The following is a 16451-nucleotide window of genomic DNA, read 5'->3' as shown; positions in this document are numbered from 1 at the left end:
AGAGACAGAAATTTCAATTTCAGAATCGCTAGTTTAAAAAATTAAACTTTTAACCCTAGTCCGAATTTACATGGGTACGTTTTTACATGTACTTCTTTCGTTTGTATACAAACTCCTCCGGTTTCCCTGTCCACATAACAACACTGTAGTTTCTGGACATTTTGACTCTGGAAGGAGTTTTGCAAAAGATCCGTTTCAGTGACCTAAAAGGCAGTTTGCATTAGGACCGAGGGCAAAGCAAAACGCAAAGAAAAAGCCCGATTTAAGAAATACCCATGCAGATGTGGAAAACGTCAAAGTGGCGCAAACATGCCAAGATATTAAATAAAACTGGAAAACAAACAAATGCAAGCATGAAATAAATAAATAAAACAAACAGACAAACAAAAATGTTCAATCCATAACATCAGGCCATAACACCTGAGCTCTACTGTGTTCCCACATGAGAACAGCAGGTTGCTCTCCAGGCCTTACTGTCTCTGATGCTTTATTAAAACGATTTGACAGCTGTTATAGATTCAAAGCCTGCAAAAATGAGGCCGGCGCAGGAGATAATTTGAATATCCTCAGTGCTTGGTAAAAAAATACACATAATGGAGTGTTACCTGGCTCACAAGTCAGGTCTTGGGCCCTAATGGAATGCTACTTGACCTCTCATAACCTTACGCAGTCAGCAATCACTAAGACCAGTCTCTTGCACATCTCCAAGAGCATCCTGTTACATCCTGTTAAAAATATGTGTGCTCAAAGTTAATTATTTATTTTGTCAGCTTTGCATTAAGGTATCAGAGAAATTCAGTAATTAAACTTCTATATCAGGCATACGCCCCATAGACAAATGGCTTGTCCATTAATACAAGATTAAAATAAAATCTTATCACACCAGGCGCTAAATCAATCTTCACAGACAACACTGATTCACAGAAAAGAGAAATATATTGATCGCCAGCTCCCCGATAAACTGAAGGTTGGAAAACCCAGGAAAAAGGTACGTTTTCTTATTACGTGCTCTAAGTTTTATCTTGTCAAAACAACACCACCAAATATACATATTACAACAAACTACTACTACTACTGCTACTACTACTGCTACATCATCATCATCATCATCATCATCAACATCATCATCATCATCAACAACAACAACAACAACAACAACAACAACAACAACAACAACATTAATAATAATAATAAAGAACATGGACTTCTGGCTCCTTTGACTCAGATTGCTACAACAAGATTTTTTTCTGTCCATCCGCTGTGGCCAGAAGAGAATTCTTAGAAATATCTTAATTTTCCTATTTCTCCGACGCACAGACAATTCATTTTGCCGACTAAACTGTCAGAATGTCTTGGCGGGAATGTAGTGAAATGTCATAAAGTGAGATCTGAAATATATCAAGCCTGCTGTTTTGTATTAGGAAATGCTTTGAATCACAGACCTTGTCAAAACGGTGTCTGTCTGTGTGTGTGTGTGTGTGTGTGTGTGTGTGTGTGTGTGTGTGTGTGTGTGTGTGTGTGTGTGTTGACATGTGCACGCGCGTTGGTTTTAAACTGAAAAGTTGGTGTTACAGAATGGTTAAATGCTTTGGGTCTCCCCCAGACCCATTTGATTCTTGGGTTGGGAGATAGTTACTGTATTTTGCTAGTTTATAGGCGAGACTAGAGGTATGCGCTTTAGACGTTGAGTAGCGAAAGGAGGAGTAGCTACAACAGTTGCCACTGAATCAATTGTTCTTAGTTGACAGCCGCACTCGTCAACAGCGGGGTCACTCTGGAGGACGTGTATCGCTCTCACGCTTTTCCTCACGGATAATGATCTTGCTTTTTTTTATTTTTTATTTTATTTTTTTTAGATCTGTCTGTTTAAAATGATCTTGATTTATGGATTGGAATGAACAACATTTAAACATCTTACGAATTCATCTGGGAACAGAAGCCATTTAGAGTCCGCGGCAGTAAAACATGTATCGCATTCACTATCTTCTTCTTATAGTTTGGCTGTCGTGTTTGGTAAGTTACCTTTCATTGTACAGTGTTCAATGGCCGTGGGTTTAAGGTATTTCTAAGCTTTATATAGCTTGTATTAATATTTCACGTATGTGACAGGACATGAAGTTTACCAGGAATGCAAGAAGCGTGTTTGTAATCAAGACTTAATCAAGGACAAGTCATAATTTCAATGGAATGAAGTGAATTCATTTCTAGATTGAATTGAGATAGTTTGTCAAATGTTCTGGGAATTTTCGTGAGTATTCCGCACATTTTATTGTGCCCACGTCGTGCGTACTTTCAGTTAGTTCCCATCTGCTTACACACAACCAAATTACTTATTTCATATGACGAAAGGAACTCACCAAAGACCCTTGAGTTGCTGCTAACAGGGCTGTTATGGTTGTGGTGTGTAAGGGGAACTGTACTTGAAACGCGGATTTTTAGGTGTTTCAGAAAAGTTCTCAGTGACCATATCATAGATTAGCATTCCCTTGCCCAAGCGGCTGGGGTTCAGCACAAGGTTTTGGTTCCAATTGTAAAGTAAAAGGCAGTCTGCTTCTCCCGTCTTTTCTTTTAGTGTTAATACTCTTAATGATCTACAACACGGAACCTGTTCAGTGTACATAAATCGGGGCTGTTGTTCTGAACATGACAAAACGTATTCTAATGACATCAAAAGATTTATAATGCCATAGCTGCTGAATAAAATTAGTCATATATCTTACACGGCTTTAAATATATTCACACAGCCTGCAGTAGTTTTATATTTTGCTAAGTTCTAAGAAACATTTCCTATTAATGTTGTCAAAATGTTCTTTGAAAGTTTTGTGCTTTTGACATTCTCTTGGTAATGATGTCCCGTCGATCATGAGCAAACTGCAGAATGTTATTGGTTTTGTTTGGGTTTGGATCAATATTTTGGTGGGGTTTTTTGCGCTGTATTAATGTTCTTTCTGTGTTTGTGTGAGAAGACGATTTCATTATGTTCTCAAATGTTTCTTTAAATACAGAAAACAGTGCACCAGTATACAAAATATGCCAGCTTTTAAATTATTTTACCAGCAAAAATTTCATCGTGAAGTTCTTCAAAGCATGCGAACAATGTTATGTTGTGGCTACAACCATATTTTGGCAAATTTTCCAAATTACTTAGGAATGTTGCAAATACTGTAAGGATTTTGATATGGTAACCAATTAAGCATCATCACATATCATTTCATCAAGTTTCATGAATGACTCAGGTGACAACCAACCTAACAAATAAACCTGCTGATACAAATTTGCTATGAACATGCTGCTATAGTAGCCATTAGCTATTAGCAAATGTGATTTTGGAAATTTAACATTCAAAAATGCTGCAGTTCCAGCTAAGTGGCAGACAATGTAGAATACATGTGAAGGCCATATTTAAATGAGCCAAACAGGAACTCTGCACATGGTGTAGATATGCAAATATATTGATTTAACTTATGCAAAGTGCTTTCAGTTGCACATACATTATCTGCTACATTATCTAATAGCTTACTGGCCTTCTCCAACTGAAGTAAAGCACTTTCTTATATGGCCATACAGTACGTCCCAGTGGGAAAGACTTAGAACAACTGCACAAGTGCACCAAACTGCAGAACATATCTGTGATCCATTACTCTCTCTCTCCTGTTTGCATAACCACACACTCGCTTTTTATCATCAGTTGACTAGTTTGCATTTTGAAGATAATGTGCTGATACTGAGCTTTAAATATGACTTACCTTTTCTTTTTTACATATGTGGCATTGACAAGTCGAAAGTTTAAACCCAACTTTAGAGTTCACATGTACTGGGGATATGCTGTATGTCTTTCATATAGCATGGCTGTCCACAGATTTGAAGGACTAGGCCCTGAAATTAGATTTCTTTACATTTTATCTTGATCCATAGCTCAAAGGGTATCTCCCCATATGGAAGATGTAATTCACTGATTCTCCAGTGAGTCTAACAAAAAATAGATGAGCAAGGGTTTTTACACAGGAATAAATTGTTTTATATAGAATAACTTCAGGCTCTATTAGAATTCAGTGCAAGTCCATTTTCATAAATTGTAAACTAATCGTTATTACGATTCAGGCGTTTTGACACAAGCTCTCCTGTCAATCAGCGTGTAGGACATAAACCCTGTAAGAGAAGATTAAAATCCCTAAATGAAAGTCCGAACTGTCGTGAGTGCAATTGCCAACATTTTTGTCTCATCTATGTCTCAGTTCAGGACATTATAAGAGAGTGAATGTGGCTTTAGTTTGTCCTTGTAGTGATAAGTAAGTGCGGGTAGGGTGACTCTGCGTGCTAAATGAGGGGGTCAAGTGTCCATCTGGGACAGAAGGTTTCCACAGACCACCAAGCCATTCAGGCTCCTCTCTTATTCCTGCAGCTATTCACTGTTACAGGAGGATTATCCACTGCATTAAACACCTCTCCATTATTTTTTATAAGGCTGAGAGTTAATCCACATAAAAGTGGGCTGTAAATCCAAATTATCTAATGTTCATAAAAGAGATACTAGCACGTTATTTGTACAGTATGTTGAGTTCGCTAACAGCTGTTGCAGAAGCAGTGAATACTCACCTAGAGTGATAGCATGGATACCCATAGTATGTTACTAATATGTCAGTTTTCTTCATCGAGCTATAGCTATTCTATTATTCTAAAAACAGTGTGTGCTAGGGGTGACTTATAGCAGAACCTAGAAATAGAATTATTGTGCTCATGTTTAAAATGTGTTTATAATATTTGTTTAAAAAAATTAACTGCTAATGAATATGAAATTTGTTGTCCAGATTTTATTAAATTTGGTAGAATATTATCCTGTATAAACTATGCATTAAACATTTGGATATCTCTAAAACTGAGTCCTTCTGGTCTCCTTGTGGCCTAGGACTGAACCCCAAACTGTGATGCAATGAGTTCTTGGATAATGCGATTACCAGTAGGTAGGGATTAGCCTCCCTTTTCAACTCCCTTTACCATGATACTAGTCCTCATCTTACATTGAAGTATTTCCCAAGTGAGTTGACAAGTTCCATTTTAGAAGTTCTACCTTTTTTTATGATTGCAGAATATTTGAGCAGCATCCACCTTATAGCACACAGAATATTAAGGCGATATGAAAACATTCCTTGTTACACTGCACAGCAAAATAAAACCAGCTGTAAATTTGTCTTTGCTAAGGGTTTTATCTGATAATTGATAACTAGCAAATTCATACACAGCAGAATATAAGATATAACAACAAAAGATAATTTTCTCTGATAAACACCATGACAAGTTTATTTTTCTAGTTAAAATCATAGCACATGGGTAAGGATCTAAATGCTTCGTCCATTGCCTCTGAGAGGATCGTTGCTGTTTTGGCATATGTTAAGCAGCAACACACTGTGCCTATATATGCCACAAAAGTAATTAAAAGTGCTGAAAAATTAGACACTAATGATTATTTTAGGAGCGAATGAACAGTCTATTAAAGGTCATCTGTGAGCAGAGATCCACTGTTTTTTTGTTTTTTTTCCCCCTGTGGCATTTTGGCAGTTGCTGGTGGGGGATTTAGAAGTATGTGTGTGTGTGTGTGTGTAAAAACGTGTGTAGAAGTGGATATGTGTGTGTGTAGAAGTGTCTGCAGAAAACAGATTGAGATACATAGGCAGAGCAAGAGCAGGGAGGATGAGGGCTGCTACACTGCTACACTGGAAAGGAAACAAGATCACACCTCTAAAGGCTGCTGCTCGCCGGCCCACAGCCAAGCATGTGTTTCAGTAGCTCACGTCTGGAGTCATGCCTTCAAACCGGCAGCATTTATGAGGACACCTTTATTGACATATTGAGTACCTCCCCCAAAACCCTCAATGCTTTGATATTTTGTAGGTAAAGTCATCAGTTATGTGTGTAAAGACCTATCTGTGTGTGTATTTCTGTTTTTTATATTAAAATTGTAACCACCGTTATGCATGACCTGTCATTCTAATGATGTTTCTGCAGTTGCTAAAATTTAGTTCTCCTAACAAACCATTTAAACCCATGTTTCCCTGATGATAAGTCAGTATTTGGGCTTGCATGAATCATTTTAATGGTGGTGTTACTGGAAAAATAAGGATGGCAGGGATTATGACATTTTTCAAAATGATCTTATAAAACACAAAATGGACACAGTCAAAATAAAATGCAAAACTGCATTCATGACGCACTGACATTTGTGACATTCAGGACCCAGTTTCTATTTAATTTCAATAGAACTTCAATAAATGCTTTTAAAGTTTTTTTTTCCTCTTCAGAAATATTAAGTCAGAATCATTTTAACTAACACTATCACTGTCACTGTTATAATTTCATTCTGAAATGGGTTACAAGGATGGTAAACAAAACAGTATTTTTATTATTTTTTTTACAATAGTACAATAATTAGTGGGTAATTCAATTAATTATAACTCACATGCATTTATGCACTATTTAATTAATCATTCTCTTCTGGAGTAATGCATAACAGAATTACTAATAAGGTTTGCATTATATCTTCACCCTCAATACCTTCTTATCTACATGCTGAATAAACACTCTAATGCATGGATTGTGCTTCTCAATGTAAAATGAGTTTGTTTTGGAAGAGATGAGATAAACACACAAGATGAACATTGACAGATTGGGGGTGGGGTGGGGTGGTATCTAATTCAGTCTGTTTCAGAGAAATGTCCATATGTATATTGTCTGGGAAAAACCTGATGCTAATGACATTCTGTCTTTCTCTCTCTCACACACACATGTCTGTTAATGAGTTCACAACAGGGACCTTTAGGTCAGATACAGCTGGAGTATCTTAATGCTGAGAGCTGTACTCTTTAAAGAAGACTGCATGTGTCTGGCCCAGATTCAAGGTGTTTGAAACTTGTGTATTTCTGGATCCAAACTACTCCATAAACCAAATACTTTATGGTGTTAATTTTTCACATTTATGCTGTCAAGATTTTGCAGGACTTCTCGAAATACCCCTGATACTAGTCACATTCATTTCTCAGAGGAAATTGGGGGTTGTGTGCTCTTTATGATTGCTCTTTGATCAGCTCAGCACTGTAGTGAACCATTTCACCATGTCATCACCTGCCTGCTGATCCCCAGCTTTGAATGCTGTCAACAGCAAAGGATGTTTAACTGCACAGGAAGTACTCTAAGCAGTAAGAGCTTTTAATGGAAAAAAAAAAAAACACGCCTGCCTTGTCTTCGCCGAACAGCTTCGCAGAACCCAGATTTAGGTTGAAAAGTTGACAGTGTATTTCAAAATATGCCACACCTGCCATCTCTCTTATCTAAGCTTAATGTGAAGGATGGAGTCGCGAGAGATATGTAACGGCGTTTCCTCTCCGCAGGTCAGCGGGAGACACCCGACGTGTCACTTCCTGTTTGAGGTGCAGCTGGCGGAGAAGGAATGCCAAGCCAAGCTGGAGGAGGAGTTGGTGCTGGACTCCAGAGGTACTGCAGGTGTCAATGAGCTGACACATGAATTTTATGTCATATTGTTGATCAACATTTTGAGACCACTTCTAAATAGTTGCACAGCAAATCCAAGCCCCACTGTCATAGCATGGGTGCTCCAGGCTAGAGTGCTGGGCATTTCTTTAGCCAGTCATGTCAATCAGCTCAGATCAGCAGCTTTCTCCGCTCTCAAAACATAAAGTTTGAAACAACATCATGTTATAGTCATATTATAACCTATGATTGTTTTTTCACCATAACTTATAAGTTATTTATGAAACAATTCATATCATTATATTGCATTGTTTTTGTTGGTATGCACAATTGTTGTTGCTGCTCTGCTCAAATGTTTTTTATTTATCATGTCATGGGTCCTTTGTTAAGGATTTAAATGTGACTGAGTTACTAATTTATTAGGCTAAATCACTGAGTCATATGAATGAAAATGTAAAAACTTCAGTGCAGTTAGTCTGTATTCCATTCTAGATGCAACACATCTTGGGTTGGTTGTCCTTATTTGGCAAGGGATAAGATTTGCTGTTACCACTGTCCTCTGAGATTCTAGGAAAATCTCACTGTCTTTCATTACAAATGCCTTCATAACTGAGATCTCTGTAAAATTAGATTATCAAGTATGTGAGTTAAACATATTCAATATAGTTTGTTCTTTTCAGATATCTATTATTTCTCAGTTGAACTCAAGACCCATTACAGTACAGCTAAAACAAATTTGAGTTAAACATATGTTTCATAATTTTTTTTAAGATTTGAATCTAAACCTAATATATTGATGTCAAGTTTCACTTAATGCACTAGATGCACTACTAATGAGAATGTTACAGGATCTAACTATTACACTTAAAATATATTTATGTGAAAAGGTTAAGTACAACATGTGTCCTTCAGTCTGAGTTGGTTTCCATCGTTCATGTAAACGAGCTGGTAATCTGAATTTGTCCTACCTTGTTGAAATATTCTACCGTAACATACAGAGCATATGTAGTATGAAGGAGGCATACAGAGCGATATGGAATGTACACCAAATAAAGTAGTTTTATGATTTTTAATGTTTCCATAAATATAAAATGAACATCAAAAAGCAAACAAGAGTGGCTTGTAGGCATATAACTTGCAGAGTTAAAGAAAGTTGAATTAATATTATGAATACAATAAAGGTTCACAAATGTGTAGAGTAATTATGATTTATCTAGAAAAAAACTCATGGTACCCCTTGGTAATTCTAAACATTAGTTATCATAAATCAACAGAGGACTGGCTCAAACAACCGACTCATTTAAGATGACACACCACTAAAACCCAAACCAAAGCAGCATCACAGTATCTCCTGCCACCTTGCTTGCTTAGGTTTTATTATTTGTCTTTTATGGACCACATGCCAGGGAGTAATTCCAGAAAATGGTTTAATAAACTTTAAACTTAACCTTGAACTCTGAGTTGACCCAGCATACTGAGAGTTATCAGCTCCAGAACAGCCATTTAGCATTTCACTGCATGAACTGAGTCAACTCTAAGTAGATTGAGTTTAACTGAAGCACACTCATTGTTAACTTCAAAATCTATTTTCAAATGACAGGTAGCAGTGGTGGCTTAAGGGAAGCCTACACCAAGAGACGACCAAGTGGCAGGGATCATATACAGAAAAATATGCAAGGCACATGAGCTAGACATGCTCAAGTAGAAATGAGAAGAACTGCAGAGAGTGGAGTGGAGAATGACAAAGTTAGAATCCTGTGGGACCTCCAGACCCAGACAGATAAGCAGCTAGTGGTGAACCAACCAGACACTGTGTTAGTGGACAAGATGCAGAAAACAGCCCTGCTAATAGGTGTGGCAGTGCCAAGTGATGGAATCATCCAAAGGAAGGAGTAAGAGAAGTTAGAAGAACACCAGAGACTGAAAGAATAAATTGAGAGTGAAAGCTTGACACCAAGGTTGTCCCAGTGGTGACAGACGCACTTGGTGCTGGAAGAGTAACAATGTCAATCTCAGTCCAATAGTGGGCAGCTATTGACCTGCTTTTATAATTGGTGTACTGAGGTTAAATTGTCTTTACCAGTTTCTTCAAGGAGGGTGTTGGATAAGTGCACCTTTGTCACATAGAGCAGAAAATGAAGAAGGCAGACAGCTGAATAAAGTGAAAAACTGATGTTGAAATATGTTGTGTTCCCGTGAATTGTTGGGTCACAAAATAACATCTGTGAACCATGCCTATATGTGTTACACTATAACAGTGTGCACAAAACTAATATTGTTTAATAATATTATAAATATTGTGTCCTCAATACTCTCAAGACCACACTCATACAGAAGTGTTTTGTGAATTTTTCTAATTCCACACAAATGATTAGTAGCACAGTAAATCAGAGCCATGGATCTGATGTGGGGGCTCATAGATTCTTTGCATATAAGGCCATTGTTCCTGTGTGGACTGTAGCCAGAGAAGCTAAATTAGTTTTAACTCCCTCTCACCCCTTGGGATCTTATGTTCCTTACCTGTCAGGCTTTGTGGGATCATGTTTGATCTTCAAACAGGCCAACATGTACAAGAGACTGCTGGAACAAGGGATTTTATCTTGCTCTACAGGTGCCGGCCACTATACACACTCATGCTGGCTTGACTTTTAAAGCGAGGGCACTTCTATATTTCCACAGGGTTGAAGTGTCACACACAAGGCCTGGAGTAGTGCTTCCTAATGTCTGATTATGAGCATCACCCTGTAATTGCATCTGTAAAACACAGTTAAAAGAAGAGTAAAAAGACCAAATATATTTGAGTGGAATACTAAAGATTATTGTATAAGTTATTTTTACAATCAGTTAAGATAAAAGTAAGGTTTCGAAAGGCAGAATGAAATCCATTGTGGACCTTCTTCCTCCTCTGTAGAGAACATCTGAGCCACTACCTTCTCAATTCATTGTTGTTGTCTGTATGGATATATTAATGATTAAACCCTTGTTTGATATGCTAGAACATAATACAGTGAGCACCAATGCAGTCTGCAATTACTGTTATCTGTTCTTTTGTTAAGAAGAAGGAGGTAGTTTTAATTCATGCTACAGTCTTGTCAGCACTTCGCTGTCTAAAAGTTATTTGTTAGGGGAAAAATATTATTAAAAAAATGTTTTTATGAACCTCATGTTTTGGTGAGACTTTATTTACTTGTGTGGATTATTTCATTGTCAGTTGGCCCAGAGAACACTAACACTTGTCTGGTATGTTTGCAGTTCTGTAAACAGCTCTGGAGTACAGAAGAGGATGCAAGAAATGGAACTTTGCTCGAAATATTTGGGCTACTTATTGTGTAACATGTACATGCTGTGGCATTCCAAAACGAGGCTGTCGAGGATGCGGTCACCATCTGATCTTTCTAAGATTCCACCTGATCTGTCTGAGATTCCAGTCCCCATCAGTAAAGTGTCCCATAGCGAAGTGTTTTCACTGGCTTCAGGCTCCTAAAGCCACTTCATTTTCAGTACAAATAAACTGAGTAAGAGAAGAAATATTTTATGCTACTTAGGAAAGTACAACTAACAGTATTTTATGCTACTTAGGAAAGTACAACTGGCTGCATTAAATTTATGCTACTCAGGAAAGTATAACTTACTGTTATATTTACTCTGTTTTCTGTATCTTAAAGGTCTGCATGTTTAAAAACATGTGCAAACTTCTCAAGCCCTGTAACAAATGCCCAGACTTATCTACTCACAGGATTTCTCACTGGAATTTCTTACATTTTTCCTTACTTTTTTTTTTTTTTTTTACTAAAACAGCACGTTTTTAATATTTTGTGGGTTTGCCTTGATGAATATGCATTTCTACTTAAGGGTACAAAATATAGGGAGGTCTCAATGCAAAAAGGATCATTTAACACCTGCAAGGCATTTTACCAAGCTTGCAATGTGGATACCAAGTGTACATTAATACGACTGCATGGCAGGTACCAATCTTTTTGCAGCTGTTGTCATCGTGATGGAGAAACTTTGGGAAAAGACAATAGGTAGATGTCGAGAGCAGGTTATTCAAAACTGTGTCAAGAGGCCAAAATAATGAAAATACTTCATTATACCATGAATTACATTTTTTTTTGGATATGCCATTTTGGTTTTATTTCATGTTAAATTTGCTTTTGTACTTCTACTGTCTTCTCCTAGACTATGCCAACTTCCTCAGTTGTTCTTCTGTTTTGTCTAAAGTTTATTTAATGTTTTCACCCTGAAACATTTTTGCTTTTTGTCTGTTCATCTAAGAACTCTAACCCTAACCTTATCAGTATCTCAAATTTTATTTCTATTTCAGTTTGTTTCCAAGAGATCTCTTTGAAATGTGAACTCACCATGGCCATCAAGACCATTTAGCTCACACAAAACTCTCAAATAGTCTTTGGACATAATGGCATTCAGTCAAGTTTTGCTTGTAATTCTCTAGCAAAATTCCCTTTAACTAGACATAGAATTTATTGGACTGCCCATGCAAATCAGTACTCTTTATTTAGGATCTTAATAAATCAAAGCGTCTATCCCTTACTCACTATAAATGCCCTTATGCAGCGATGCGAGCTTAACCACTTGCATCCCTCGTTTATGTCTACCTAGTGGATTGCCTCCAATAAAAGTTCCACTATTAAACAGCAGGGAATAAATGGCACTGTAATCCTTGGCTTTTTGCTCCTTGTAAAAGGTCATCAGCTCTTGAATGCCATGCAGGGCTTTACTTGTTCTATGTGATGGATGGCTGTGTTATGGTGCTCTCAGTTTCTGGGTCCACCGCATGCTGTTTATGTTCAGACCCTGGCGTTGCACTCAGAGGCGATCAGTAAGAGAAGAGCTGTATCTAGCTCATGCACCCTAGGTTAACCTGCACCAAGGGAAGGGTGACAGCATGCTCCGCTCTTGGTGTTTGAGAGAAGGTCTGAGTGCTTCTCTGTACCATTTATATTATTGGTACTGTTGGTACTATTGAATAGGTTATATGAGCAATAATGTGTTTTTTTTTTTAATGAACCAGTTATTTGAGTAAACATGAAACATGATCTGTTATGAATCCTAGAGACTGCTTGCCTGTTACATAATCATCCAGACACATTTTGCTGATGTTTGGAACGTGCTGACCCCTTCTTTCACAGGGCGGTTGAATGAGTGAAGGTCTTATCTTCAACTGCTGCTCCCCCAGGGTCATTCCGCAGGCTGCATGGTGAATTTCTCACGGCCCAGATGCTGTCATTCTCTGGGTTGTTGGTTCATAGCTGGATTCAGAAATCAGTGCCCTTTGCTGACTGGATCATGTTTTTTTTTCTCCACAGGCTGTCAAGGCACATGGGACAACATTTCTTGCTGGCACCATGCAGAGGTCGGGGATGTGGTTGTCAATGCCTGCCCGGGAGCACTGAAAAACCTCTTCGGCAGAGACGGTAATACTGCAGGACCGCCATGACGAGAGCGTCAGCAGGGGCGCATCCATGGAGATTGCACTGCATGCAGCAATCCAAACTCCTCATGTAACATATCACCCAATTCTTCACTAGTGGCTGAAGTTTTTTACACACACACACACAGGTACATAACTAAACTATATTCGGGACAACTTGTGCTTTTTTTATGTGTGAGTATGTGTTTGTGTGTGAGAATGAAAGTGAGAGATGAAGCGTGTAAATGGGGAAATAGGGTCATCCAAGCCTGGTGAGGAGCATGCTCTGGGAATGTAGCCTGTATTATTGGAACACACTACCGTCATTTGAGTTTGAATCTCCCACTTCTGTGGGAGACCTGGCAAGAAACCAAAAACAAAACAAAAATCGGTTGACATTTTAGATTTATATTATAATTGGACATAGTTATAGGATGAAGTGGAGTGAAGTTTTGATGTTATCTGGATGATTTCAGTCTCCTATATTAAGGGAAGTGTTTTAGCGGCTCTCAGAACCTTGCAGACAGAGCAGAGGAAGTCCATCATTGGCATTAGTGCTCCACTGTGTGCCTGGGACTGTTGGGCCCTACTTTAAGAGAGTAGTGATGTGCTGTGTCTCCAAGGCCAGCTATGCCTGTGTTGGCTGCTCCACTTCCAGAAGCTAGACTCCATGTGCAAGGGACTTAGGCCTGTGTGGGCTAGAAGAGCTCTCCTCTCCTCTCCAGGCTGACCTCACATGTACTTCAGTGTAGTACCAAAGAGTTCCCGTGAAGGAGGCAAGACTCCCTGGAATGCTCTGCTGAGTGCCTCTTTGTATCTGTGGATGTGGGTGGGGGCTTTTGCCTGTTTGGCTTTTCTCTTTGTATTTATGAATCTGTATTTATGATTGAGCAGGTGTGTGTGTGTGTGTGTGTGTGTGTGTGTGTGTGTGTGTGTGTGTGTGTGTGTGTGTGTTTGTGTGTGTGTGTGTGCCTGTGTGTGTTTGTGAGTGTGTGAGATGTGTATATTCACTTCCATTTGTTTGCATGAGCATGGAGTGTGTGTGTGTGTGTGTGTGTGTGTGCATGCATGTGTGATTATTCATGATTAATGTTTTATGGTGGTCTGATACTAAAATAAACAGCCATGCATTCGTAGGGAGTTTACATTCTTCACTTTCTATGTGTGCTTTACAGCCAGATGTTACTGCACTCCCTTTATGTCCACCTCCCCTGACATGCCATGAAACATTTAGCCCTCTCAGCCTCTCAGCCTGGAGCTCTAGATATATAGTGTTTACCTGTCTAGTAGGGAGTAGGGAGTCTCTGGTGACTTCATCAGATTTATATTCTCTTGGAGAATGGACTGTTTTATTATACAGTAGTGAATTGGTTAAAAGACCATTGCATAGTTATTAGGTTTGTCACATCACTTATTTAGAAGTCTGAGATAGCTCCTCACCCCTCAAGAAATGTACTTCACTCTAGCTAAGTAATTTTTATTGTGAGTTTGTCATAGGGTATTACAATATTTTATTATGAGTTGGCTACATAGAAAAATGCTCAGTATACTTTTATTGTTTCTGGCAGACACCATTGTCATCGCTGAAGTTTGTATAATGTATAATTTGTCTGCCAGCTCTGCCAATGTAGGTATGAAGGCAGCTATTTATGGAACATCCTGTGTAGGAGGCAAATGTTTTGTTACTGATGCTGTTAGCAAGCCTACATGATGCAGGGTGCACAATCATAGAAGGCTTCACAAACTCTTTGAAGAAGGCTCCTTAGTATTTTGTATCTCTCCCTTGACTCTCTGTCCCTGTGCAGTGGCGTGTGGACATGTATGAGTGAGATCTCAATAATCCTATTGATGGTGATGATGAAAAATACAATTTTTGATATGCTAAGACTGAGGCTACCAAAAGTGAGAGGACAATATATGAATGGCACTTAGCTGAAAGCATGCACCCCCCAGAATAAATAGACCGGAGAGTGCTCACACTTGGGACCACATCATCATCTGTATGAATGATATACTTTACATACATGCTAATAGAAACCCTAACTTGCACGTACACCCAGTAGGCGTCCAATTAGAGCTTTTAGTCCATCTGTTGCAATACACACTTCATGATAGTCATCCATTAGCTCTTAATCGATGGTTTCTGACTGCAGGACCACTGCTGCTTGGACGTTTTAACCACTCCCAGGACAGCAGTGACACCACCAAGTGTAAAACCTCCGCTGTGCCTGATCAACATGTAGCACCCTTAACCATATACAACCACGTCAGGATTAATGCTGTGTTGAAAATTGTCCACCACCCAAATAATATCCAGTGAGCTGTAGTCATATGCGATGAACAGACTAGGTTGACGAGTCCTGCATGCCAACTGGGTGGGGTACAGCCTGTAATTGTACACTTATAAAATGTAACAATAAGGCACAGGTGCCAAATTAAGTGGCCACAGAGAGTTGATCCAACTTAGTTGTTTCTAAACAAGCTGCTAATAAGCACATGCTACACTATTTGATGTTTTAGTAACTGATGGACTGCTGTGTTAGTCACATTTTTTTAAACAATGACATTTTCTTTTTTTCAGTGTTTCTGTTGCAGTTGCCCTTCTGAGTAAATCAAAGTCATCTCATGCAGTTCTTGTATTTTAGGAAACATTAGCAGGAACTGTACGGCCAGCGGCTGGTCGGAAGTGTATCCCAGCATCCGCAGTGTCTGCTATTCTGACTACAAGCCCAGCAAGGTGAGTGGGACCAGAGCAGAAACTCTTAGGATCATTATTTTGGCTGGTGACAGGCATTCATCCTTGGGATAAATATGTATCACCTGGACTTTGTGTCTGGCATGATGGTTGTGAGATTGGTTAACTCAGCAAGATACCTTAGAAAATAAGAATCCCTTCTGTTTGATGGGTGGTCTCTGTGCTCCACAGAGTGAGTGCCTTGCTGTCTGGAGCCTCAGGGCTCTCACACATCTCTGTCCGAACCACTCAGGCTGCTTTTGTGTGTGTGTGTGTTTGTGTACCAGTGATAAAGTGAGAGAAAGAGATTTTAATTATAGATTTTAACTATTTTTATGGTCTGCCCACCAATTGCAGTGTTATGTTTCTTCCAAAAATACCTGCAATATGGAAGCAAAAGTGAGTGAGTATACATTATATAAGCAAAACAAGACTTAACAATAACAGACTCAAAGAGCAAAAGTAGCTTATTCTCATCTTTAAGAGCAGAAGCTAAAAGAGCGCTAAGTGTTTGGTTTACATATTTTGCAGCTATTTAGACCTCATAAGAATTGCCCGTTCCATGTTACTGCTTTCCGGTAGTGCAGCTGATGAGCAGCGGGTAAATCGTAAAGGCAGAGACAAGCCACTGAACTGGAAAGGAAAGACACTTTTCAGGAAGTGAACTGCAAGGAAGCGGCAATGTCAGGCATGCCCTCCAGAGTGAAGGCCCGAGCAGCTGGACTGACTGTTAACCTGTTAAGGTAGTGGTTCACATACTCCTACTTTGTGGGCACAGATACACAGGCAAAAATACAATTATTA

General features: G+C 38.8%; 1 protein-coding gene across 3 annotated transcripts; it reads left to right on the top strand.

Moving 5' to 3' along the window:
* Positions 1-1595: 1595 nt before the first annotated feature.
* LOC145655334 (vasoactive intestinal polypeptide receptor 2-like) lies at positions 1596-16347 on the top strand. 3 transcript variants are annotated; one of them, XR_014121479.1, is made up of 4 exons: positions 1596-2013; positions 7383-7485; positions 12810-13004; positions 15559-16347. XR_014121479.1 is itself a non-coding variant. In XM_081708961.1 (4 exons), the coding sequence occupies exons 1-4, from the start codon at positions 1966-1968 to the stop codon at positions 15720-15722; spliced, it is 423 nt and encodes a 140-aa protein (XP_081565087.1). In that variant the 5' UTR covers positions 1596-1965; the 3' UTR covers positions 15723-16347. The 3 variants fall into 3 exon arrangements, 1 of the variants encoding a protein (XP_081565087.1); XR_014121478.1 differs by having other exon boundaries at positions 12810-13062; XM_081708961.1 differs by having other exon boundaries at positions 12810-12917.
* Positions 16348-16451: the final 104 nt, after the last annotated feature.

The sequence above is a fragment of the Electrophorus electricus genome, unplaced genomic scaffold, assembly GCF_041902795.1.
Source record: "Electrophorus electricus isolate QZ-2024a unplaced genomic scaffold, ASM4190279v1 Scaffold217, whole genome shotgun sequence".
In the NCBI taxonomy this organism is placed as follows: Eukaryota; Metazoa; Chordata; class Actinopteri; order Gymnotiformes; family Gymnotidae; genus Electrophorus; species Electrophorus electricus.
Note: the sequence above shows the minus strand (reverse complement) of the source record. Positions and strands in the feature narration are given on the sequence as shown.